The sequence below is a fragment of the Micromys minutus genome, assembly GCF_963924665.1.
Source record: "Micromys minutus genome assembly, chromosome: 1".
NCBI lineage: Eukaryota > Metazoa > Chordata > Mammalia > Rodentia > Muridae > Micromys > Micromys minutus.
This window is the reverse complement of record NC_137969.1, coordinates 230,657,069-230,683,297: the sequence shown is the minus strand read 5'-3', so window position 1 is coordinate 230,683,297 and position 26,229 is coordinate 230,657,069. Positions and strand designations below refer to the sequence as shown.

Below are 26,229 nucleotides of genomic sequence, written 5' to 3'. Positions count from 1 at the left end.
AATCATATGTGCTTGAAGCAAGGGAAGACTCCATTTGTGACCTAGAATCTGAGCCGGGGAGAAGGAAAGGCCAGAAGAGGTGTGGGGATGAGAAAGAGCATGTTTCTGTATTCTTGGCTCAGGAGGGCTAATTACAGAAGTTATGGTCAGCAGAAGTCTTTGCAAAAAGTCCAGTCCTTTGCATTCGAGATGAAGAAGGGATAAAAAAAAAAAGACATATAATGTTCCTGAGGTAGACCACTAGGTTAGTGGCAAAATTGAGAATAAAACAGTGGGCTCTTAATGATACTTTAGAGACTTCTACAAGCCCCTTAACATTTTTATTGTTTATATATTTATTTAAATGAACTTTTAAAGTTAGCATAGAGAGTAATGGGTTTCACGTTAGGTTGTTCTGTCGTCATGGAAGGCGGTACCTTCTAACTCAGCCCCTCCCCTTGCAACCCTCCTTTCCCCTTGTTCCCAATAAAGTTGTTGTTGAAGCGCCGGCCTGGGGCGGGGCCCTAGTGGTGAGGAGGCGGAGCCTAGGCAGCTCGAGGCAGTCCTGATAGCGTGAGGGCGGAGCCTTGTCCGCGTGGGGCGGGGCCTCGGTGGCGCGGGGCGGGGCCAAACAGAGGAGACCGGTGTGCAGCCGAGTGGAGGGGCAGCGGCACGGGCAGGCGGCGGGCCATGATCGCGTCGTGCCTGTATTACCTGCTGCTGCCGGCCGCGCGCCTCTTCCGCTTCCTCTCAGGTACGGGCCTTGAGTCCTGATGGGCGGGAGCCCGGGCTGCCCCTATTGGGCTCCACGGGCCCTGGGGCGGAGCATCAGGCCTCAGGACCGCAGTCCTCGGCAGGTGACAAAGTGTGAGGTGGTCCGCGGGCTGTCCTGGTCCCACGAGACCCGGGCTGGCTGGCGACTCTCGTGGGCAGCTCCTCCTCACGCTGTGGTCTGGTGACGTCGGGCCACGGTTAACGTGGACCCAGGGCTGGGGAAGGGGACGCCCTCCTTGGCTGTGGCCGTGGTCCTGGGGGCAGGCTGAGAAACTCCCGGGGGTCGGGAGCGGTGGCAACCCAGGACAGGCGAGGACCGGACTTCTCGACGGGTAGAGTTAGGGAGGGATGTGCCTTTAGGCGGGTGGACTCACTTCTCACAGGTTTTTTACTGCGGCCAGTCATCTGCTGTCCTCTTTGAGCCGACTCTAGCTGAAAAACAGACAACGCTCAGAAGCTAAAAGCATTTAAAATCTCAGTTTTGGAACAAGTGTTTAGAGAGAGCTGTGATAGGCTGATGCTTTAGTGAGGGGGTGGTTGTTACCTCTGCACAATCTTGCCTTCGCTCTGCTTTCACACAAGCCCAGTTTTTCTTTGAAGTCCCAAAGAATTCCTCTGTAACTTAGCACCAAGTAGGGTTTCTTAGAAATAGGACTCCCAGCTGTATCCTGTGCTTTTTCTTTCTGGAACTGCCCTATCCTGGAGACCGGTACTGTATTTTTATATCAAACATTAGATTTTTTTTTTTTTTAAACAAGGTTGCCGCTAAACTGCCAGCTTCAACAGAGCAGGGCCTTGCCCATTTGATTTGTTTGCGGTATCGTATGTTTACACAGGACTTGCTGGCAGTCATGGTCCCCAGAGGGTTTAGGAAGGCCTTGGGTGTCCATATTCCTCAGGAATGGGAAGTCCTATAGAAATCACTGTGTTCATTGTACCGAACATATTCCTTTAATTACGTGGCTTTCTAGTGGCCTCAGTAGCAGTCTTACTGTTAGCTCACAGGTTTCCCAATTAATAAAATTTAGAGATTTTAGAGGAGCCCTCAAATCCACATGTTATGAAGTGACAGTGGTATTGGTTTTGTGTATTTGGCATTTTGTTAAAGGTTTGTTTAGTAAAGCATCTCCACCAATGTTCTCTGCTAAGTCTGAAAGTGAGGGGTTTCATGCTTTTCCTGAAGCTCCTCTGGTGTGCTCTATGTTTCAAGGGTCAGATAATTAGTAAGTTCTTGACTAAGTCCCAGCAACCCAGCATGTGGGTTGGGAGCATTCTTGACATTTTAGAGCTGACCATTTATTGTGAGTCTGTTGTGTGCACTGTAGAATGCTTAGGGACACCCCAATAGTCATAGTTCCTCATCAGCTCTGGAGATTGCTGTTCCTCAGGGCAAAGGTCTGCCTTGCTCACCTAGTTGAAAAAATACTGACTTTTTTTTTCTTTAAAGATTTATTTATTGTTCTCTGTGTGCACAAAAATGTGTGTATGTGGTGGTGGACAAGCCATGGCATGGAAGTCAGAGGTCACCTTTGTGGATTTGGTTCCTTCATCCTTTGTGGCAAGTACCTTTCCTCGCTGAGCCATGTTGATGGCCCAGACTTACCACTGATTTAGAGAGACATAAAGTAATATCCTTCACAAATTGCCAATAAAATGAGTGTGTGGTGGTTGTGGGATGTCACTGTGTTCATGCCATCTGTCCTGGGATGTGAATAAGTGCCCTCTGGGTGCATGTGTGTGGGGCAAGGGGACTTGCTGTCATCCAAACAGGACTTTGAAGCTCTAATTTTAGAGCTTTCTGTCTGCTTTATTGCCCATTGGCTGTCGTCTGTGGATGTTAGGAGAGAAATGACAGCTGTCTTATAACTGTCGGCGGCTGGTACCATTTAATTTGTAGCCTCTGGTATGTTATGGAGCGAGGAAGCATGAGGTTTGTGAAAATATTATGTGTGGGATGAAAATCTCTGGAAAGAAGCCTAGGGGCTTCGTTAAAAAGTAAGTTGGTTTTGAGGCCACCCATTTGATTATTATTATTATTATTATTATTATTATTATTATTATTATTATTATTAGTAGTAGTAGTAGTAGTAGTAATAGTAGTAGTAGTATTGGAACGCTTTCACAGAGCTTATAGATGTATAAAACTCTCGGGTTATCTAGTTTCAACTTGTCTGGTTCTTATCCTCAAGTCTAGAGTAAGGAGGTCTGAAGGAACATCGCTTAGAGTCAGTTTTATTACTTTTGTTATAAGAGTATAATTCTCCAAAATATTTCACAATTAAGTGTTAGTTCTAATGTTATATGATTTTCAGGACTTGAGAGTTGATGTTAAAAGTTGAGTTTTCAGGGCTGGAGAAATAGCTCAGTAGTTACAGGCTCTGGCTGTTTTTCTAGGGAATCCAGGGGTGATTGATTCCCAACTCCCACATGGGTAGCATACCATTCTCTGTAACTCCAGGCCCAGGTCATTCTTCTCTGACCCCTGTAGGTACCAGGCACACACAGGACACACACACAAGCATACATGCAGACAGAACACCCATACACATAAAGTAAATTAAACATTAAAAAGGAATGTTTACATCCAGGAAAAGAGATGAGGGTATGTGTCCTGATCTGCGTTCTATATTATCTCTGGGATTAGTGTTCTTTCATTCTTGCACTGAAATTGATCAGGTCCCCATCTTGCAAATTGGTTAATACTTGTAAAGCAATTACAGCAGTGTTTAGCACATCACAGGCACTGCTAAGATGAGGTCCCAGGCGTTCAGTTGGGAAGGCAGTGGCAGCTCAGTGATGAGCAAGGTGGAAGTGTGGTTCCCACAAGGCTTCTGTTACAGCCGGAGAGTACCAGGGAGTGAGCTTTGCCATCTTCTTATAACCTGATGCTTTTGCTTCCTTTCTAGATGCTTTCTTTACATGTCGAAAAAATGCCCTTCTGGCGAAGAGCTCATCCCCCCAGGTAGAGGGTAACTTTGCCATGGCCCCTCGGGGGCCTGACCAAGAGGAGTGTGAGGGTCTGCTGCAGCAGTGGAGAGAAGAAGGGTGGAACCAGACACTCTCAACTGCAAGTGAGGGTCCTCTTGCAGATAAGGGACTAGCCGAGAGCAGTTTGGCGCTCCTGATGGATAATTCTGGAGAACAGGATGCTGCCTCAGAGGACAAGTGGTCCAGCAGGCAGCTGAGTGACCTTCGGGCAGCAGAGAACCTGGACCAGCCTTTCCCTGAGGTGCTAGGGGAGGAGCCCCTGGCAGAGGTTGAGGGCCCTTTGTGGGCAGCTGTTCCGGTACAGACAGGGCCCCAGTATGCAGACTGTGCTGTTCTCCCAATGGGTGCAATGGCTGCAGAACAGTGGGAAGAGGACCCTGCCATGGTGGCCTGGAGCATAGCGCCGGAGCCTATGCCTCAGGAAGAAACTTCCATGTGGCCGTTTGAAGGCCTGGAGCAGCTGCAGCCTCCCCCAATGGAAATACCTTATCATGGTGAGTCGGACAATCAGCATAGTGAGCCCGAGTTGCAGGCCGTCCAGAAAAGAGCTTGTAGTGGGGAGTTCTGTTGTTACATTTAGTTTTTCTGAGACCATTGCAGGCTCAGATATTGGCAGTGTCTTAAATGGCCATGTCTGTCTTCACAGGTCTCCAGATGAAAAAGTCATAGTGCAGAGAGGCATGGGACATGTCTGATGTCTTGCAGTTAGGCAATGAGAGAAGTAAGGCCCAACCTTAGTTCTGATATCCACTCTGCATTGTTCTGCAGGTGTGACACAGGGCTTTTGGGGGCAGGGGTACAGAGGTCTCAGGGCCTCCATTCTGCCTCAGGGGGGGATAACTCTGGTTTCATTTCCATTACATATATTGGGAGTCTATGAAGATATGAAGAAAGGTCTATGGCTTAAGTAGGTTTGAAACCTACTCAGGTACCTCCCAGTATGACCAGAAGCCAGGTACAGATACAGAAAGCTCCCAGGGCTGAAATTACTCTAGATGTGTCTTTAACGCCAGGATACTATTAATGATGCACATTTACGTGATTCCCCAGAGACTCGTGGTTATATCATATGCAGGAGCTTGTTAGAGCATATGCTAGGGAGTAGGTAACCAGGGGATACAGTGATGGATAGGCCAAGATTGTCTCTGGCCCTGAGGAGCTTACCGTCAGCTCTGAAAAATGTCCTTAGTTAGATGGGTAGCAGAGGCAATGGAGAAAGGAGCCTCAGGCATGACGTGGTGACACTGGGTAGTGGCTTGGACACTGGGTAACCTTCATGTGTTCTGGAACTCTTCTCGTGACCCCTTTGCAGAAATCCTGTGGCGAGAATGGGAGGACTTCTCCACGCAGCCAGATGCTCAGGGTCTGGAGGCAGGAGATGGCCCTCAGTTCCAGTTCACTCTGATGTCCTATAATATCCTGGCCCAGGACCTGATGCAACAGAGCTCAGAGCTCTATCTGCATTGCCATCCAGACATCCTCAACTGGAATTACCGCTTTGCCAACCTCATGCAGGAATTCCAGCACTGGGACCCAGATGTGAGTGAAGAGGGAGATGCGCCATCTTGCATGGGTGCAGACCTAGGCTGCTCTTTGGCATTTGGAGAGAATGAGTTCCTATTCCACAGCTATCCAGATGATGCCAGTTGTGCCAGATGAGCTAAGATTAGCTTTGGCTCTGTAGGTGACAGGTTTGAGCTTGCTTGCTCTGGAGTCAAGCATTTTGGGCAGACGCCAAGACAACTCTCTAGAATGTACACTTTCCAGCGTCCTTGTGCTGGGATTCACAGGGTGGGGAAATCTAACATGCATATCTGGTGTCCTCAGCTTCAGTTTGGGCCTGTGCTTGCTGCTGCTGGTGGCTGTCTGTCTGGGAAGTCAGCTCTGTGGGAAGGCTCACTATGACCCTCAATCTGGTCTGGGGCCTGCTTCTAGGGAGTAGGAGTCACATTGTTCCTAGACCTCTGGAGTGATTGATCCCCTTGTCAATTCCTCAGATCCTGTGTCTTCAGGAAGTCCAGGAAGACCATTACTGGGAGCAGCTGGAGCCCTCTCTGCGGATGATGGGTACTGAGGCCTCCACAGCATGTTTGCCAGCCCCTCTTCCAGCCCTGAAGAGTCGCTCGAAGACTCCACCTTTCCTTTGTGTCCTAGTAAACCACCAGCACTGCCTGTGGGCTGTGTGTGTGTGAGAGGAGGCAGAGTAGGAGGTTTTTAAGCCTTTGAAGTGACCAACACCATGAACTCTGTGAGACTGGTGTCATCGATCCCATTTTACAGATGAGAAACAGGTTCCAAACAGAGTTGCTGTGACTTGCTCAAAACCCCCAAACTACAAAGCTAGTAGGTTGTGGAGCAGGACTCCTACTAAAATGACTCTAGATCCAAGGGACTAGGGACTGGGGAAGCCACTAGGTAACCCACTAGGTAACTCACTGGGTTACAGGACCCCCATTTGGAGCCAGCTTTGCCTCTGGTGACAGGCCTCTGCCCCTTCATGTTTGTTGCTTATACCTTTCCCCATCTCCTTCCCCTTCTTGTCCCTCAGGCTCTGGCTATAGTTGTAAGGGAATCTCTGCAGAACCTTCGAGGCAGCAAGGGCTCTCTTGTGAGTTCCCAGGATTGGTGCTTTAGGCTCAGGCCCTTGTGCTGCTGCAGTGGTTGGATGGGATTCAGGCTTCCCTGACTCTGACCCATCTCCATGGTGGCTTCCCTACAGGCTTCACCTGTTTTTACAAGAGGAGGACTGGGTGTAAAACGGATGGCTGCGCTGTGTGCTACAAGCCCACCAGGTTCCGTCTGCTCTGTGCCAGCCCTGTGGAGTACTTCCGGCCTGGGTTGGAGCTCCTCAATCGGGACAATGTGGGCTTAGTGTTGCTGCTGCAGCCGCTAGTGCCAGAAGGTCTGGGGCAAGTCTCAGTGGCTCCCCTGTGTGTGGCAAATACCCATGTCCTGTACAACCCACGTCGGGGTGATGTCAAGCTGGCCCAGATGGCCATTCTTCTGGCCGAGGTGGACAAGGTGGCCAGGTTGTCAGATGGCAGCCACTGCCCTATCATCTTGTGTGGGGACCTGAATTCTGTCCCTGATTCACCTCTCTACAACTTCATCAGGGACGGAGAGCTCCAGTACAATGGGATGCCAGCCTGGAAGGTGAAATGGGACAGCCATGGTGGGGTGGAAACGTGGGCTAGGGAGAGAGCTGGGTGTTGGCATTAACTGCTGCTTCTATGGCAAGGGATTGCTTGGCCTTCCTGTTGCTGCTGATGCTGAGTAGCTGTGTCTGCTCCTGGAGTACCTCTGGCACATTGAACATCTTCCCATTTTAAATCATGTTTTATTTCGCAAGTGACTCCTATGAGCTTTATTAAAAATTAAGACAAAATAAGAGAAAATACCCTTTTTGTTGCCCAAATCTGCTATCGTCCCACACAGCAATAACTCTCTTGTCACAGCCCTTTTCTCAAGCCATCTCTGTGAATTACAAGTGGTGTCTGTGCTGACAAATACTATCCCAGTTTACATCATTAAGCTCCTGTATGTCAAGTACTGTTTTGATCAGTTTACATATATCAACTATTAATTTTTTACTGTTTTATCATTGCTTCTATTTTAATAAGTACAGAGACTAAAGCAGAAAGATGCTAAATAATTTTGTTTATTTAGGTCAACAGTTAGGGGGGCCCAAGAATTGTAGCCAGGCAGGCTGGCCTCTGATACCATGCTGTGATCACCACAACAGGAGATACATAAATCTACCATATGTGTCTTATAAACACAGCACAGTACAGTTTTTGTTTTGTGTTGTTTTTTTCTTTCAGTCAATAATTTATATTTGAGTTTAGTTTCTTGCAGCTGCCAAATGTTGGTAGCATAGATAGCTCCTGATTTTATTGGCTTGTGTTGGCTCTATCTTACCTTACTTAATCTTTTTGTTCCTGTTTTGTCTCTTCTGGTCCACATTATTGTTTAATTTTTTTTTGGCAAAACACAATGGAGCAGGCCCATAAAATGACTGAACCATTATTGAGTACTTAGGCTTTTATTTCAATGAGGTTACGTAAATGCTGGTGATGTCCTGGTTGCCTAGAGCAGGTTATTAGCCTGCTCTAAAGGAGCTGTCTTCAAGGAGCTCAGAGGCAGGGGAATTTGTTGAGTGCCTACCAAATGATAGGCAGGCGCTGTTGGGGGATGGGCTGTGAGAACACTTGTTTTGAAACCAGATAGCCTTGAATTCAAATCTGTCATCTTGGGCAAGTTATGGAACTTTCTCAGACCCCCTCTGCTTCATCTGTATGCTGAGGGTATAGTGGGACAAAGGTAGATACCTTAGGAGCATATGAATTCATGCATGTAAGGTTTTCTAGTGCCTCATTTTGAGCAGTCAGTAATTGCTAGTGGTTATTATTAGTGTAATATTTTTAATTGTATATGGTGTATTAGTGTTCTTAGTAAACAGCATTAAATTAAAGAACAGTGTGTGATTTGCCCAAAGTCATAGCCTAAAGTTAAGTGGCCATTAATTCCTTTTTAAAATATGTATTCACATTACATTTCAATATCAGCCCCACCTCTCTTCCCAGTTCCCCTCCCCTGTACACAGATCTCCCCCCTACTTCCCCCTCCTCTTCTCCTCTGAGAAGGGAGAGCCTCCCCCACTCCCCAGCACATCAAGTTACTGCAGAACCAGGTGCCTTCTCTCCCACCCAAGCCAAAGTGGCCCAGTTAGGGCAACAGAATCCACAGGCAGGCAACAGATTCAGGGACAGTCCCCTCTCCAGTTGTCCCCACTCCGAATGAAGACCAAGCTGCACATGTGCTGTGTATGTGAGGGGGTGGGGTGGTGGTGCTGGGTAAGTGCATTCTAAGTCTCTTGCTTTGGATTGCACACTGAATGCCTTCTGAGAGCAGGGGAGTGGTGTCCATCACTGGACTATCCCAGTGCCATCCATGCACAGAGTTGGCATTCATATGTTTGTTGTTAAATGAAGGAAGGGGAGTTTTCTGCCCACATGGAGATGTGTGGATATTGACTGACTTGCTGGATGTTTCCCCTGCACGCTCTGTCCGTTCCCAGGCTGCTCATGACTGTGGCAGAGGACGGTGACACAGACACGGTAAAGTGCTTGCTGCGTCTCCCATTTGGTTTCACCCCGTGTTTTCCCGATACCAGACTCAAGGAATTGGCTTTGATCTAGAAGATGCCAAGTGGAGGATGACGGGACCAGCCTGTGTACATTACAAATTAGGATCTGCCAAGAGTTGGTCTCCCTCGTGTAGCACTGAGTACATTTTTCTGAGGTGAACCTCAGGGCCACATGCTATACAGACAGTTCTGTTTTCCTTGACTTGGTCCTCACTCTCTGTCCACGCCTTTCTATCACATGGATGTTTATGCTTTCAGTGAGAAAGTAAAGTTACAATTAGCTCCTTATTGTTGCCTTCCCTGGAGATGTTCGTGGCTCGCTCATTTCATGTGTACACCGTTGTCTGATTGTGTGCGTTTGTATTTGTTCAAATGTCCCAAATCATGAGTCATTTCCTTTTTCTATCGAGACTCCCTCATGCCCACCTGATTGTTTTTTTAAATACAGGTTTCTGGACAGGAAGACTTCTCTCATCAGCTTTACCAGAGGAAGCTGCAGGCCCCACTGTGGCCCAACTCCCTGGGCATCACTGATTGCTGTCAATATGTCTCCTCCTGTCATCCCAAGAGATCAGGTAAGCAGTTTTTCTTCTTTGTGGATGACTGTGGGCTGTCACATGGGTGCTGGGAACCAGACTGCCACTCTGCAAGAGGAGCTGGGGCTTTTCTGGCCAAACTGTCCTTCCATGTTTTCTTGTTGTCTTTTGAGACAGGGTCTCTCGACACAGCCCTGGCTGTCCTGGAACCCACTATGTAGACCAGGCTGGCTTCGATCTCAGAGAACTTGCCTCTGCCTCCCCAGTGCTGGGATTAAAAGCACCATCCTGCTTGGCTCATATGTTGCATTGTGGATTTTCTGTGTCTTTATGCTCATGTGGAGCGAAAGCTTGCTCTTAATAATGAGAGAGTGTAATCTTGATTTCCTGAGCATGCTCCCCTGTCTTCCTCATTGTGCCACCAAGTGAAGTGGACAAATTTCAGTTGTAACTGTTGGAAACATGGCCCTGTCCTCAGATCAGATTTCCTCTGTATAGTTATGCTAGAATGTTCTTGATATTTAAGGTCTCAGCATGGGACTTCTGTGCCTTTCTTTTACCATATGGCATTTCCTGGTTTATAGAGAGACTAAAATATGGCCGAGACTTCCTACTACGATTCCGCTTCTGCGACCTCGCTTGTCAGCGACCAGTAGGACTGGTTCTCATGGAAGGAGTGACAGACACTAAGCCAGGTAACAGGAAGCCTGTTTTCATGGTCCTTATCTTTCCTAACCCCTGACGTTTATATAAGTTGTTTTCTAAGCGTCTTTCTCTCTCTCTCAAAAGTGTTGCCTATTTCTGTGTATGAGTGAGTACCACGTGCATGCAGAGGACAGAAGAGGGCGGCAGATCCTTTGGAGCTGGAGTTATAGGTGGTTGTGATCTGCCGAGTGTGGGTGCTGGGAATGGAATCTGTGTCCTCTCCAAGAGCAGCAAATGCTTTTAACTGCTGAGCTGTTTCTCCATCTTATTCCTAGTCTCTTCAAAATATAATTCTTGACCAGCTTCTGATAATGAGGTTAGAGGAAGGAAGGTGAGCAGAGTTCATGTTTGGATATATATTTTGTATCCAAACACTGGGTAGAGAGCACTGGGCCATAAACCAAGAGCCCTGGGAGTTGGAGTAGCAGTTGATCTTTTTAGGCTTAGCTGCTGGTTCATAGCATGTGTTTAGTGCTTGCAGGAGAGAAGGGAGAAGGTGCACATATTATAGGGCTTTGAGATTTGTGAGGTGAAAGGGGCCTGATCACAAGGAAACTGTGGAGAACTTGTAGTTGGTCATGACAGCGTATCTTTGCTGACTTCACCTTCTTGTCTCTGAAGCCACTTTGAAGTTGTAAGGGAGACGAGGAAAACAGGCCAGAGGCAAACACTATTTTTTACAAAACTAGATCTGAAGCTGTGAACCACAGTGAATTTGTAACAGATACAGGGGGAGATGGACTAGCAGTACCTGAGGAAATATGGGGAGTCTTACCTATGGGGCTGTATAGATCTCAGACAGAACAAAACTGCATTTCCCCAAGATGAGGCACACCTTTTGAGGGACCCCAGATGTCTTGTTTTTTTTTTGTTTTTGTTTTTTTTTTTGTTTTGTTTTTGTTTTTCACCAAGGGTAGAATGTATACATTGTGATTGAAAAACCTTTAGACAGTTTTGCTCCTAAAAGGCAGGGTGTGGAGACATACGCAGGGAATCAGGCCATGTTTTGAGTACACAGTCTGGTCACGTGTCTGAGGGACAGAGGCGATTCTTTCCGAGCTTCTGAGCTCACCGGCTCTAGAGAAGTGAAAACTGAAATGTTCCATATACAGCCCTATGTTAAAAGCAAAATTCTTATTGTTTAGAACACATGCTGTTTCCTTTACATAAACTTCAGATAAATAACTGGCATAGAATAATGTAGCCAAGTTAAAGCTGACCTCGCTCAAAGTAATACTATGGAATCTATACTAAAATATACAAAGAAAGAAATAATGGAAAACCAAAAGGCAGGTAACAGTGCTTTAGAAAAGAAAGACAAATAAGAGAGCTTCAAAGCTAAGCATTGGAGCATATGGAAATTATGATTATTTCTCCATGAATAGAGAGATGAAATGGTCCCCTAGCTGGGGAGCTGTTAGCAGTTGATAGCAAATACAGGGAGAGGAAAGTCTGTTTTCTTTACAGATGTGGCCCCTGTGATACTGTCCAGGATCCAGTAGATGGCGTTAGAATCAGGCACATAGTGGCAGCACTAAGTGGACCCAGTGGGTTTTAAAAAAGAACCCACAAAACTGGGGGAGATTAGTGACAGGGATGCATGTGGCATTGGAATAGAGGGGCAGCTAGGTGGCTTGATCAGCACACACGTATGCACATATGAAGTTCTCAAACAGAAGTGATTATAAAATACTGCAAAAAGTCAGACATCAGAAGGTGAAAACTAGACTCTGGAGCTCAGAAAAGAAGTGGAAAGCTGAGGCGTGCTCCGTTGTACAGCATTTCCTTGGCATATAGCTGTGGAGGAGATGATGAGGATGCTCAGTAGGGCCAGAAGCTCAGCTCAGAACTTTAAGATTACAAAATCCCAAAGTGAAGCAATAGCAGCCCCGTGTGGGTACTATATTAAGAATAGATTATCTTAAAGCAAGAGTGCTGTGCTTGAATGCACAAAACAATGCTGACTGAATTTAATTGCAAACAAAATTAGATCAAGGCCTTTAACCTACACACTGACAACCAAGTAGAATTGTTCTACTGCTCATGGTAGTGCTGAGGAGGCTGAGGGGGAAGAAGAGATCAAGACAGTTCAGCCTAAGCTACAAAACAAGGTCTTCGGTCAGAAAAAGGTTGATAATGGGAATGATTCACTAACAGAACAAAATAATGGTAATGTTTTCACACTCGAGATTGAACCTACATAAGCACATGTGTGTCACACTCTGTCGCCCACTCCCTGGCTCAGTACCTTCCACTCAGGGCTGAACAGGCTGCTGTTGAATCCCATTAGAGACTCAAAACCTGAAAAACTTGTATCACTTTAGACCAGGAATGAAAAGACTTACTAAGTGCAAGTGGTTTTCCGAAGAATGTTTAAATATGTTCGACAGATACAACGTCCAGTTTAATAACAGAATTATCCAGTCTTACCGATCAGTCATGCCAACTTGTTTGTGACACTGACTTTAATGGTCACCCCTTAATGCAAAGGGAGATGTAGTGCTAGGCAGTGAGGTCCTATTCTCAGAACTGACACAGCACGTCACTGGCACTTTCTAATCACCTACTGTGTGACATAAAACAGACATTCTTGTTCTTCCCAGCTTCCTTTGTGACAGAATAATTTTTTTTTCATTTAAGATTGATTTTTTTTTATGTGTACGAGTGTTTTGCTTTTCTGTTATGTCTGTATATGCAGGTCCTTTAGAGGCCAGAAGAAGGTGTCAGATCCTCTGGAACTGGAGTTAGAGATGGTTGCTAGCTGCAGTGTGGGTGCAGGGAACCGAGCCTGGGTCCTTTTCAAGAGTAACCAAGTGCTCTTGACTGCTGAGCCATCTCTCCAACTTCTATAATGATTCTTAAGTAGGGTATTTAAATTAAAGCCCTCGCCTGCTTATGTTTCCCAGTGTAGTGATTTCCACCCACCCCACCCCCAGATATAGCTGCTGTTCTTCATACCATTGTTCTCTGGGGAATCCAGATTTCAACTTATGAGTCAGTAGGGGTTCACAAATATTCACAAATACAGCAGTAGATACTAAAGCAGAGTCCCTGCATAGTAGATTTTTCAAAAACCTACTTTATTTAATTATGGTTCTTTCATGCTTCAACCTCCCGTTAGCCCACCACCCACCAGAGGTAAGGGAAAAGAAAGGCTAATAGAAAATGGGGGTTGTGGACCTGTTTAAAAGTAGTTCTTTGGGGTGATTTTGTTGCTGTAAATATTTAATTAGAGGCTTATCTCTTTATCGGACCCTGCTGTCTCACTCCACGGGCGCCGCTCTAGTTTGGAGCCACTGCATGGACTCTGTCACTCTGTCTGCAATCTGCCCTCTCCAGGTGGCTCACTCAGCCAGCCCTGTTGCTTCTGTCCTGGTGGCTATGACTGCCCCAGCCTGTTCCTTTACACCCATGCTGTGTTGTAGTGATTCTTACTCTCTGACTCAGCTCCTGAGCAATTCAGATTTATTTATTTTTTTTAGATTTTATTTCATGTGTATGAATATTTTGCTTGCATGTTTGTATGTGTACCATCAGCATGCCTGGTGTGCCTCACAGAGTACTCTGGTATGGTGCTCACAGAAGTCAGAGGTGGTGTTGGGTCCCTTGGAACTGGAATTACAGAAGGTTGTGTGATAACCATGTGGATGCTGAGAATCAAACCAACGTTCTTTACAAGTGCTCTAAACTTCTGAGCCATCTTTCCAGCCATCTATTAAAAACTCTTCAGGCTCTTTTATCACTGCAACAGGAAAATCAATACATTACTCAGTTGCAGAAAATTCCTTCCCATATTAATAAGAGGCTAGCAGTCTCAGCTAAAGTTAATCTAGAAACAGACAAATGAATGCCGAGGCTCTCTGATGTTGTATATACGCTAACCAGGGATGTTCCTTCCTGGTCCTTGTTTGGTTGCTTCCAGTGAGGAAGATGTTGCAGCTTTGTAGAACCACATGTGAGGTGTGAGTCCTGTTTAACTACCAGAACAGTGCTATTTGTACACAGTACTGCATGCATGGGAAGATCAAAGTATTGTGCGAAACATTCTTTACAGTTTTTCTGAGAAGCCATGCGTGATGGTACACGTCCTAGCCCTTGGGGAGTCAGAGGCAGGAGGATCTTTATGAGTTTGAGGACAGCCTGGTCTACACAAGTTCCAGGACAGCCAGGGCTAATATAGACAGACCTTGCTTCAAAAAACAAAACAAACAAAAAAACTAAGCCAAAACAAAACAAAACAAAACAAAATACCAACCACCCCACCCCCTGGCCCCCCAGCCCCAAAATTGCTGAGACAAAGAAAGGAAGAAGGTTCTAGCTCAGTAGCAGAGAGCTTGTCTAGCATGTTCAAGGCTCTGGGTCCAATCTCCAGCACCACCAAGACAAAAAAAAAAAAAAAAAAAAAAAAAAAACCAAATACATAAACAGCCTGCTGGCTACTGTATTTGCCTTGTATATTGTAGTGAGTAAGGGTACAACTCAAGGTGAAAATTTAGTGTTAGAATGTTGGCATTCCAAGTGATATCACGTTAGAAACCACAGTGTGACTCATGAGGCAGAGGTTTCTTTTTTTGTTTTGTTTTGTTTTTATTCAATAAAGTCTTATTTTCCCAAATGTACAGCTGATTGCACCTGTTCATGCATCTTCACTAGCATAGCAGCTGGGGCATCTTCACCCTTTGTGTTTCTGGTGTAAATGACTTGGGCTCTGTGTTTGGACCAACTTGATAAGTCCTTTACTAAATAGCTCCTGAAGGACTGCCCTTGCCAAGGAACCTCGAATTTTCAGTCTCCTGGAGACCACGGCTGGAGTAATAAGATTATAGTTGGGAACTTCCTTACAAAGTTTGTCGTATGTAGCTTTGTCAAACAGAACGAGATTCTTCAGCTTGTCCCGAACTTTGCCTTTGGACCACTTCTTCTTTTTGGCCCTGCCACCACCAGATTTATTTACTGGGTCTTTGTCTTTTTTGGCCAACTTTCCAGCATCTTTCTTCTTGCTGTCTTTGGGTGGCATGGAGAAGCTCAGAGAGGTTCTGGACCACAGCAGCCTCACTAAGATGTCAGAAGAAAAGGCGTGAGGCAGAGTTCATAGTGTGCAACACAAGGTACTTTGTTTAAAACACAAAGTATTCAACATCCAACACTATGAAGAACAAACACTCAAACCAAAGCCACTGTAACTCCCCAAACATCATTTTGCTTAAAGAAAGAAGCTTCAGAGGCATGCCTGTTAGAGTGAGGAACCAGACGGGAACATCTGCTGTTATTTGTGTTGGAATACAACAACCCACAAAAAGAGAAGTGCAAAATAAAAGCATAAGAAAACAGGTTTAGACTGGTTCTGGTAATGATATCTCTATGTAACTGGTCAAGAGAATCAACTAAGACCAACAGCATTAAAATTAAGATAATCCTGGAAAGTAGATAGCTATAAAATTAATATGTGGTGATCAGTAATAGTCACGTATAAATGTCCTTGCTTTGTAAAAAGGTCTGATAAAAACAAGACCCCATCTGAACAGCAAAATAAATGATAGGAGGAAAAAACAAAGTGAGATTTTCTTTTATCTGAATCCTCAAAGTTGTTCATAGTAGTCCTTTATCCTTTTAATTAAAAATACTTATGTAGGGGCTGGAGAGATGGCTCAGCAGTTAAGAGCACTGACTGCTCTTCCAGAGGTCCTGAGTTCAATTCCCAGCAAGCACATGGTGGCTCACAATCATCTGTAATGGGATCTGGTGCCCTCTTCTGGTGTGTCTGAAGAAAATGACAATGTATTTACATACATAAAATAGAATCTTTAAAAAAAACTATTTAGGTGAAATTCATATGTTATAAAATATTCTTGTCTAAAGCTCACTGGCTTGTAGTGTATTTCAGAGTTGGTGTAGCCATCATCACTGTAATTTTAGGACAGTTTGTTTTAGTCCCTGACACACTTTTTACTGGGGACCAAGCCCAGGAATTGCCTTGTGTTCACCAAGCAAGCACTCTGTCCCGGAGCTAAAAATTCTGAGTGTTAATTGTAGAACATTTACATCATCACCCAGAGAAACCTCACACACATTGGTAGTCAGTTTCTGTTCATCTTCCCCTTGTCAAAAACTGAAGGGCCATATAGTATAATTTTATTTTCTCCTCCCCCAGCTCCTCCTAGATCTTCCTCACCTTCCTACCAGCAACTTCATGTTCCCTCTCTTTCTCAAAAAAAAAAAAAAGAAAAAAAAAAAGAAAAGTAAAGAAAGAAAGAAAGAAAAGAAGAAGGAAAAAAAAAACCCTATAAGTTCAAAATGAAAGGAAAAACTCACAAAAATACATAGAGACCCTTCTGTGTTGTGTGGCTACACCTGGGCCCGGGGCCTGCCCTGGAGTGTGGCTGGTATACCCACTGCCACTCCACTGGGGAAAACTGACTTTCCCTTCTCACCAGGTTTCAGTTGCAAATAGCTTCTTGGTTAGGGGTGGGGCTTTGTCTCCATCCCCTCCTCAGAGCTGGGGTTTTCCCTGGTTAGGACCTGTGTAGGTCTTGTGTATGTAGTCACAGCTTCTGTGAGTTCACATGAACATCGAATCTGCTGAGTCTGGGGGACAGTGCTGCCTTGGAGTCACTCACCTCTTCTGGCTCTTGGAATCTTTGTCTCTTCTTCATGGATCCTGGAGCCTTGAGGGGAGGGATGGGTGAAGACATCCGTTTAGGACTGAGTGCTCCAAAGTCTCTCGCTCTCCACACACTGTCTCCGATCTGTGTTAATCCCTGTCTACTGCAAGAGGAAGCTTCTCTATGTGGGTCTATGGTCCTCTTATCTCACTCAGGATCATGTTTCCAGAGCCACCCATCTACTTAAAGATTTTACTTTTTAAAAACAAGCTGTTCTGAATACATCTTCACAGTAATAACATTCCATTGTGTGAATGTAGACATGTTCATTATATATTCATGAGTGATGGACACCTAGGCTGTTTGTAGTCTGGCTTTATAAATAGAGCAGCAGTGAGCATGGATGAACAAGTGTCTCTGTAGTAAGACAGACTCCCTTGGTGGATGCTCGTGAGTGGTGTAGTTAGACTGTGGGACCCTGGCTTTAGTTAAGAAGTTTGGGTTTCTTCCCATTTAGGATGATGCTGGCTGGGAGCTTGCTCTCTGTTGCCTTTATTATGGTGAGGTGCATCCGTCGTATCCCTTGTCTCTCCTGAACTTTATCATAAAGGAGCGTTGGATTTTGTCGGATGACTTCTGCACCTACATGTGATTTTTGCCTTTAAGTTTGTTTATGGGGTATATTACATTTATTGATTTACATATGTTGAACTGTCCCTTCATCTTTAGGATGAAGCCAACTTAATCATGGTAGATAATAATTTTGATTGTCTTTGAATTCAACTTGCAAGTATTTTATGGAGAATTTTTGCATGTATTTCATAGAGATGTCTGTAATTTTCTTTTTGTTGTTGTCATTTGTGGTTCTGGTATCAAGGCAATAGTGGCTTCATAAAAAGAATCAGGCAATGTTCCTTCAGTTTCTGTTTTGTAGAATAATTGAGGAATCATTAGTGTTCTTTGAAGGTTTGGTAGAATTTTGTGCTAATTCTTCTGGCCCTGGGCTTATTTGGGTTCAGAAACTTCTAATTACTGCTTCTATTTCACCAGTGTCTGTTTAAATTGTTTATTTCATTTACTTGTGGCCTACTTTGGTAGGTCATAAATATCAAAACATTTGCTGGGTATGATGGTATATACCTTTAATCCCAGCAGAGCTGGGCGGAGCTCTGTGAGTTCCAGATTAGTCAGGGCTACATAGTGAAACCCTGTCTCAAAACTATTTCTGTAAGTGATTTTAGGTTTTTCTCGTTTGGAATATGGATTTTTTAAAAGTATGCTCTCATGATTCTCTGAATGCCTCAGTGCTGGCTGTCATGCATGTCTTCCTTTCCATTTCTTACTAATCTGGGGGGAGACACAGAGAGAGAGAGAGAGAGAGAGAGAGAGAGAGAGAGAGAGGGAGGGAGGGAGGGAGGGAGGGGGGAGCACGTGTATTTTGAGACAGAGTCTCTGTGTAGCCCTGGTTGTCCTGGAACCTGCTCTTTAGATCAGGTTGGCCTTGAACTCAGAGATCCTCCTTGCCTCTGCCTCCCAAATCCTGAAACTAAAGGTTTGCATCACCACACCCGGCATTAATTTGGATCCCATCTGTGTCTTTTAGTTAATTTAGCTACAGGTTTGCCAGTCCTGTTGACTTTTCTCAAAACCCAACTCTTCGTTTCATTGATTCTTTGTTTGTATTTCATTGATTTCAGTTGTGAGTTTTATTATTTCTTCCCATCTACTCTTTCTTGAATCTCCTTTTTTTTTTAGCTATCAAGTGTGTCATTAAGTTATTGATATGAGATTTTCCAGGTTATTTAATGTAGCTGGATCTTGCCTCTTAGATGCACCGTTGTTGTGCCCCACAGGTTTGGTTATGTTGCCTTTTCATTTTCATTCAATTGTAAAACATTTAAAATTTTCTTCGTGATTTCTGTTTTGACCCAGTTTTCCTTCAGTACAAGTTTGTATGCTATCTGCTGTCTTTTTGTTGTTGACATCCAGCTTAGTCCATAGTGGTGAGCTAGGACACAGTGTTATTTTCTAAATGTCTGGTGAGACTTGCTTTGTGTCTTAGCATGTGGTCCATTTTGGAGAAAGCTCCATGGGCTACGGAGAAAGTATATTCTTTAGTGTTTGTCTATAGATGTCTGCTAGTCCGTTTGATTTATGGTATTATTTAACTCTAGCATTTTTCTGTTTTATTTTTGTTTGGATAGCTTGTCTATTGTTGAGCGTGGGTTACTGGTGTTGACCACTATCATGGTATTAGGTTCAGTCTGTGACTTTAGCTGTATTAATGTTTCTTTTGTGAACTTGGGTGTCTTTGTGTTTGGTGCATAAATGCCTAGAATTGCATATAGACTTGGTAGATTTTTCCTTTAATGAGTATGTTTTGTCTTTCCCTACCTCTTCTGATTAGTTTTGGTGTGAACTCTTATTTTGTCTGATATTAAATTTGATATACTTATTTACTTTTTGGATCATTTGCTTGGAATACTTTTTTCCACCCTTTTACTCTGAGATGAAAGATGTCTGTCCTTAGTGGTAAGGTAGGTTTCTTGGATGCAGCAAAAAGATGTAGCCTGTTGTCTAATCTGGTCTGTTAGCTTAAGCTGTTGGATATGTCATGTGATCACAGTATACAATCATATTTATACTTGGCTGGTTTTACTGAATTTTCTGCATTTTCTTGTATTCATAAGGGATGTTAGTCTTTTCTTTGTGATATACTTATATAGCTTGGTATGAGAGTAATAGCACTATTAATGACTTCATAGAAAGAATTGGAAAATATCACCTCCAAAATTGAATGCCAAAAATTTATATGAACTCTGCTAGACAGTAGTGTCACATGCCTTTAATCCCAGCACTCAGGAGGCAGATGCAGGCCTATGTCTGAGCTTGAGGTCAGTCTGTCTATAGATCGAGTTCTAGGACAGCCAGAACTACACTGAGAAACCCTGTCTCAAAAACAAAAACAAACCAAAACCAATGTCTTAGTGTTTCTATTCCTGCACAAACATCATGACCAAGAAGCAAGTTCGGATTTATTCATCTTACACTTCCACATTGCTGTTCATCACCAGAGGAAGTCAGGACTGGAACTCAAGCAGGTCAGGAAGCAGGAGCTGATGCAGAGGCCATTAAGGGATGTCACTTACTGGCTTGCTTCCCCTGGCTTGCTCAGCTTGCTTGCTTATAGAAAGAACCCAAGACAACAAGCTTAGGAATGGCATCACCCACAATGGGCCCTCCCCCCTTGATCACTAGTTGAGCAAATGCCTTACAGCTGGATCTCATGGAGGCATTTCCTCAAGGGAGGCTCCTTTCTCTGTGATAACTTCAGCTTGTGTCAAGTTGACACACAAAACCAGCCACTACAACCAAAAACAGGATTTATATGAACTCTTAGAGAAATGTCTGGTAGAGTTCCCCAGCAAAATCATCAAAAGTATGACTTTCGTTGCTGATTCAGTCTCTGTATTTGTTAAAGGCCTAATCACATGTGCTGTTTCTTACATTTATATTAGTGTTTTCACTTTATGTAAATTACATATTTTAATCTTTTCCTTTATTTTTGTTTGTTTTGTTTTGTTTTTTCGAGATAGGGTTTCTCTGTGTAGCCCTGGATAGGAACTCACTGTAGACCATGCTGGCCTTGAACTTTGAGATCTATCTCCCTCTGCCTTCTGGGTCTTGGAATTAAAGTCATGGGCCTTTTGTTTACCTTTTGAGGCAGAGTTTTACTATATTATAGCTGCATCTGGCTTGGTGCTAGCTATGTAGACCAGGCTATCTACATAGGTTTATGATAGTTTCACTGTCATAAAGCATATGAGGTTAGAGACAATTTGTGGGAGTTGGTTCTCTCTACTCCCTCGATTCCTGGGATTGATCTCTGGCTGTCAGGTTTGGTAGTAAGTGCCATTACCCACTGAGCCATCTCCCTGTAATTTATTTGTATAGTTTATAGTGTTAGCTTACAGATTTTCCTCTGTAGGTTATAAATGATGAATAAACTTCCTGCCCCCACCCCCTTTTTCTGGGCTTTGCTTTACATAGAGGCCCAGCTGAGGCCCTCTTCTATTCCTGAGTTTAGAGATTTGATTGCTAAGAATTTGTCAGTGTCAACCCTTGTTATGTTACGAATATCAGCAAATATGCTGGCTAGTTGTTACCTGAACAAAAGCTAGGGTCATCTAGGATATGGGGACCTCAGAGGTGGAAAAAGTCCCCATTCTTGTAGGAAGCCTTGGGGTGGGGCATATATTTTGATTAATGATTGGTGTGGGTAGGCCCAGCCTATTGTGGGTTATGCTACCCCTGGGCAGGTGGTCCTGGATTGTATAAGAAAGCAGGCTGAGCAAACCAGTAAGCAGCACCCCTCCATGGCCTCTGCTGCTTTGGAGGCTCCTGTCTTGAGTACCTGCCCTGACTTTCCTCAGTGATGGGGTGTGTAAGCCACAACCCCTTTCCTTCCCAAGCTTGCTGTCCATCCTGGTGTGTGTCACAGCAACAGAAACTGGACTAGGATAGTGATATTTGTAGTAATATCTCTTGTTTTTTCTGATGTTGACATTTGTATTTTCTTTATGAATGTATATACAACATAGCTATGTCTATATGAACACATCTGTCTACACATGTAGTACATATATAATATGTACTACACAATAGATGGTGTGTGATGGAAAATTTCTAGAGAAAATAGGAGGAATTTGATAGTACTGGCTGTCCCTATACAAGAAAAATGAAAGGCCAGGGGTGAGTGGGAGGGACTCTTGACTGATTTTTTTATTTTGATTTTTGAACCATGTAACTGTATGAGCTATGTAAAGAGTGCAGAGTGTTAGGAACCTCGGGTTTCTAGCCTTGGTTCATTTCCCACCTCTCATGACTATTTCTCTTTCCTTTCCTCCTCCCAACCTTCTGGAGCAGTGCAGCCAGGGTCTGAGAGGTGTCTGAAAGTGAAAGGTTCTGACTCTGCTGTACTCTCTATGGAAAACAAAACCTTTATTTCTCTGGCTTCCTACAGATCGACCTGCTGGTTGGGCTGAGTGTATCTTTGAGGAAGAGATATCCGAACTTGAGCCTGTCTTCCCCAGGTAAACTTGTTTGTAGTTTTTAGTCTGAGCATGAGAGAGCACTGGTTCTACTGAGACTGACTGGGAATACTTTTTGCTAAGCTCTCTGTCTTCCATAATAAGCTATAGAGGGCATGCATATATGCAAGAGCCAAGGTGATATACTTGCCCATGAAAGTCCTGGTAGCCTTTTCTTGAGGGAGAAAGCCTCCCAGCAGACTTGCTGGCCCACATATGAGATACTGGTGTTCTTCATTAGGAGAATGGAGAGGAGGGATGAGGAGTATCAGGGTCTCAGCATTCATTCATCTGTCTGTCGAGTTCAGCTGAGATCACCAGCCTTTTAGTATGGGAAGGGATTTGCTGCAACTGAATAATGTATTGATTTCGTGTTGCTGTGATAAAACACTCTGATAAAAGCACATAAGGGACAAAGGGTTTATTATCCAGATGGCAAAGTCATAGTGAATGTCAAGGCTTTGCTTCCTTTCTCCTTTTGTTAAATCCAAGACCTCTGCCTGTGAAAGGGCGCTGTTCACTTGGTCTTCCTGTCTCAGTCCACTCCAGGATCCATCAGGGAAACCCCTAACTGCAGCTCCATGTTGGCATCTGGGGCTCATGATAGCATCATCTGGATTCCAAAAGACTTGGGTAGCTCCACCTCTCCAGCTCTGCTGCCTGCAGCGCACATTTTTTTCTCTTGGGCCAGCTCTGCTCCGTACATCTGACTTTCCTTGGTAGACATACCACAGTCATGGCATCTCTAATATCTTGGTATCTTAGTTACTGTTCTGTTACTGTGATGAAGCACCACGACCAAAGCAGATTTTAAAATAAAGCATTTAATTGGGGGTGGCTGACACTTTCAGAGGGTGAGTTCATGGCCATCATGACAGGGAACATGGCGGCAGACACGCATTGTGATGGAGCAGTAGCTGAGAGCTTACATTTTGATCCACAGGAGCAGGCAGAGGGGTGGGTGAGAGAGAGAGAGAGTGTTCAACACCCAACCCCAGTGACACACCACCTCCAAGAAGCCTGCTACTCCTAATTCTTCTCAAACAGTTCCACTAACTGGGAACCAAGTATATAAACATGATGAGCTTTTTGGGGCTATTCTCATTCCAAGTACCACACCTGGGGTCTCCATGGAAACTCAGACTTTATCTTTGCAACCTTACACAGCCTCACAGAAGTTCCTTACGAGGACTATAACACTGCTGTACGTTGCTGGGTGTCAGTGGCATCTGAAACCCTCATTGGAGACTATCCTTTAAAAGCCTGTATAAAACCCACAAAGAAACTGGCCCGTGGAAAATGTAATGTGTTTTGTTAGCTGACTTCTTACCTTCTGTCCCTGTAGGACTATAGGCACCATCCAGCACTGTCTCCACCTGACCTCAGTATATACCCATTTCCTGCCCCAGCATGGCCGCCCAGAGGTCACGACGATGCCCTTAGGTCTTGGGATGACAGTGGATTACATTTTTTTCTCAGCTGAATCCTGTGAGAATGAGAACAGAACTGGTAAGCCCATTGATTCAAGGGTTTCTAGAAGCCACTCCAGGGTACCTGGCAGTGGCTGGTTTAGGCTGGGTTTTGGTGGCTTGGGCTCCAGGGGCCTGAGGATCAAAGAAGCAGACACCGTGCCAGCTTCGTGCTTGTTCTCTACTCAGGTTGCCCACCTTGCTGCTCTTTTCTTACAGTGTCGGGGTTGGGGCAGGAAAGTCCTCTCTATTTCCATCATGGAGATAAAAGTATAGCACTAGACGTACCTAGACTTATCTAAGGGCAGAAGTCGGGGAGGGACTTGGTAAGGTCAGACCTGGTTTTTCTCTCAGTAGTCATGATGAGCAGTTCACTAGCCCCATGCCTACTTTGCTCATTAGTTTTAGAATGTTTGACTTAATTGCCTATATTTAGAACAATTTTATATTAAGGAACCTATATTTTTGTACCTCTTGAAAAATCAAAAACCTTGTAATGTTAGGTGTATAACCTATCTGTATCCCATTTGTTCCTGTGTCCCTGTACCTGTCTTCATCCACTGATGTTATCACAGGGAAACCTTCTAGTCAGAATACCAGGTGTCGTGTGTGTGTGTGTGTGTGTGTGTGTGTGTGTGTGTGTTTGTGTGTGTGTGTATGTGTGTGTATATTGTGGTGTGTGTGTGTTTGTGTGTGTGTATATTGTGGTGTGTGTGTGTTGTGGTGGTGTGTGTGTGTGCATGTGTGTGTGTATGTGTATATATTGTGTGTGTGTATGTTATGGTGTGTGTGTGTTGTGGTGGTGTGTGTGTGTGCATGTGTGTGTGTGTATGTGTATATATTGTGTGTGTGTATGTTGTGGTGTGTGTGTGTTGTGTTGTGGTGGTGTGTGTGTATGTGTGTGTATGTTGTGGTGTGTGTGTGTTGTGTGTAGTGGTAGTGGTGTATGTGTGTGTACCATTTAATTTAAAGTGAAAGCTCAACATGCAGCAGTCTGGTGGCTGCTGTACCTACTGGCTTCTGCTTTGTGCCCCAGATCACAGGTTGGATCGAGATAGAACCCTCAAGCTCCTGGGACGCCTCTCCCTCCTCTCTGAAGAGATTCTCTGGGCTGCCAATGGCTTACCCAACCCCTTCTACTCTTCAGACCATCTTTGCCTGCTTGCCAGCTTCGGCATGGAAGTCACTGCCCCATGAGGGCCCCCAGGGAAAGAGCTCACTGGATCGACGACTGCAAATGCCCCGTGCTGTGGAAACTTACGTCCCTTCCCTTGTTCCCTCCTGCCCGTGGTTAGACTTTCTCCAGGCCTGTCCATGTTCTCGGCCTGAGGTCCCTGCCCTGCCCCAACTTCTTCCTAATCCTGTGCCACATGCTAGGTGGCCCCGGGAGAGGTGGAGAGCATTTCCCTTTCTTCCATGTACCCAGCGCCCCTCCCCCCATTGATTTTTAATGACCAGGGTTGCGGGAGTTATTGATCTCATTGGTTATTCGCTTTCAGGCCATTTCTTGGTGGTACCCTCTGACCCAACCTCCCCCTTCCTTTCATGACCTCTGGGCTCTGGCATGCACAGGCAAGGTGTGTGTAAAACATGAGTTCTCTTGGGGTGGGACTGCCCAGCACAGCCAAGCCTGCCTCTGCCTGGTCCCTGTGATGCTATGAGGTGCTGGGCTAGGGACAGGTTGAGAGCATGGCATAGTAGCTGTGTGCTGCCAGGAGGCAGCAAATGGGGGCCCCTTTCTCCCAGTCAGCCTGCTAGGCATCCTGGGCACAGTTGCTATTTCTGGAGATAAATTGGCCCCAGCCTGGAGCAGCAGCTCAGGGATACCCCACACCCAGATCTTCTCACTGACTTCCTTGAGGAAGGCGGGTTGATGCCTTGTGCTGGGGTTCACTGGGCTGGCACAGTGCTGGGAAGTTTTAAGGCTTTTTAAGGATGTGGAGACTGAACCTTCAGGGAACTGTTATCTCACCAGGTTCTCAAGAACTGGGCAAGAGCTGGAGTCCCAGTAGAAAGAGCAGGAGGCTCTACAGCAGCCTTAGCCAGCACTGGAGCCTCAGAGGGCTTGGTCTCCGACCTCTGCACACCTAAGAAAGTTTCTTTTCTTCTTCTTATCCTCCCACCCCCATTCCTTTCTTGTTCCCTCTCATTTTCTCTCTGGAGAAGCCTGCTGTTTAGCTTAGGCTAAAACATCTCAACAGAAGCCTGGCTTTGGGCAAACTAGGTCTAAGAACTCAGGGCGGCAGTGCTTGCTCATTCGCTCTGCCTTTCCTCCTCCCAAATGAGCTCCCCTAATCTACCGAAAATCCCAGTAGCCCAAACCATGTCACCTGCAAGCCTTATTCCCTGCTGAGGTACAGCCTAAGATGTCCTTGGGCCAGATCCTCCACATAGCTTTAACTCAGAATATCAGCTGGCCCAGAGACCGGAGGGAGTTGACTGAGGCTGTGGCTAGGCCTGGTGGACCAGAAGTTACATTCTTCCCTTGATTGGAAAGCCAGAGACCTGGCTGGAATGCTGATGCCACATTGCTGACCTTCAGCTTGCCATGCTCAGGTCTGGGGCACTTCTTTTCCTGTGTGTGTTTTTAAGTTTTGTTTTCTGGGTACTGGACATCTGCCTGTCTGAGCCCCAGGCCCATCTGTCCACACCCACTTTTCACTGTCATTCTCTGGGTACCTCCTGAGATGGTTCCACATCCGTGCCTGCTGGTTCTCAGAACAAGGGCCAGCTGTTCCCTCTGCCTGGGAAATGCAGGTTCAACTGCTAAAGAAGGTGGAGGGCAGAGCTTGATGGTTTATCTTCTCCTTGTTTCTCCTTGGTTTCTGTTTTAGAAATGAAGTGTGGGGGTTTAAAATGGCATTTAAACTACACCCTGGAGCCGGCAGAACCAGGCAGCTTTTTTTTTTTTTCCCAAATAAAGGCTTATCATGCCCCCTA

At 45.1% G+C, this 26,229-nt stretch overlaps 1 protein-coding gene and 1 pseudogene across 2 annotated transcripts; one reads left to right on the top strand and one right to left on the bottom strand.

The window, feature by feature from the left end:
* The first annotated feature begins 611 nt into the window (after positions 1-611).
* Positions 612-26,229, top strand: ANGEL1 (angel homolog 1). Its single transcript, XM_080924449.1, has 10 exons — positions 612-733; positions 3,660-4,235; positions 5,054-5,280; positions 5,739-5,808; positions 6,461-6,894; positions 9,336-9,462; positions 10,008-10,118; positions 21,754-21,823; positions 23,166-23,329; positions 24,326-26,229. Exons 1-10 carry the CDS (start codon positions 670-672, stop codon positions 24,484-24,486), a joined length of 2,004 nt encoding a protein of 667 aa, XP_080780575.1. The 5' UTR covers positions 612-669; the 3' UTR covers positions 24,487-26,229.
* LOC308437142 (small ribosomal subunit protein eS25-like) lies at positions 14,720-15,145 on the bottom strand (annotated as a pseudogene). The gene has a single exon. The product of its transcript is annotated as a small ribosomal subunit protein eS25-like (transcript).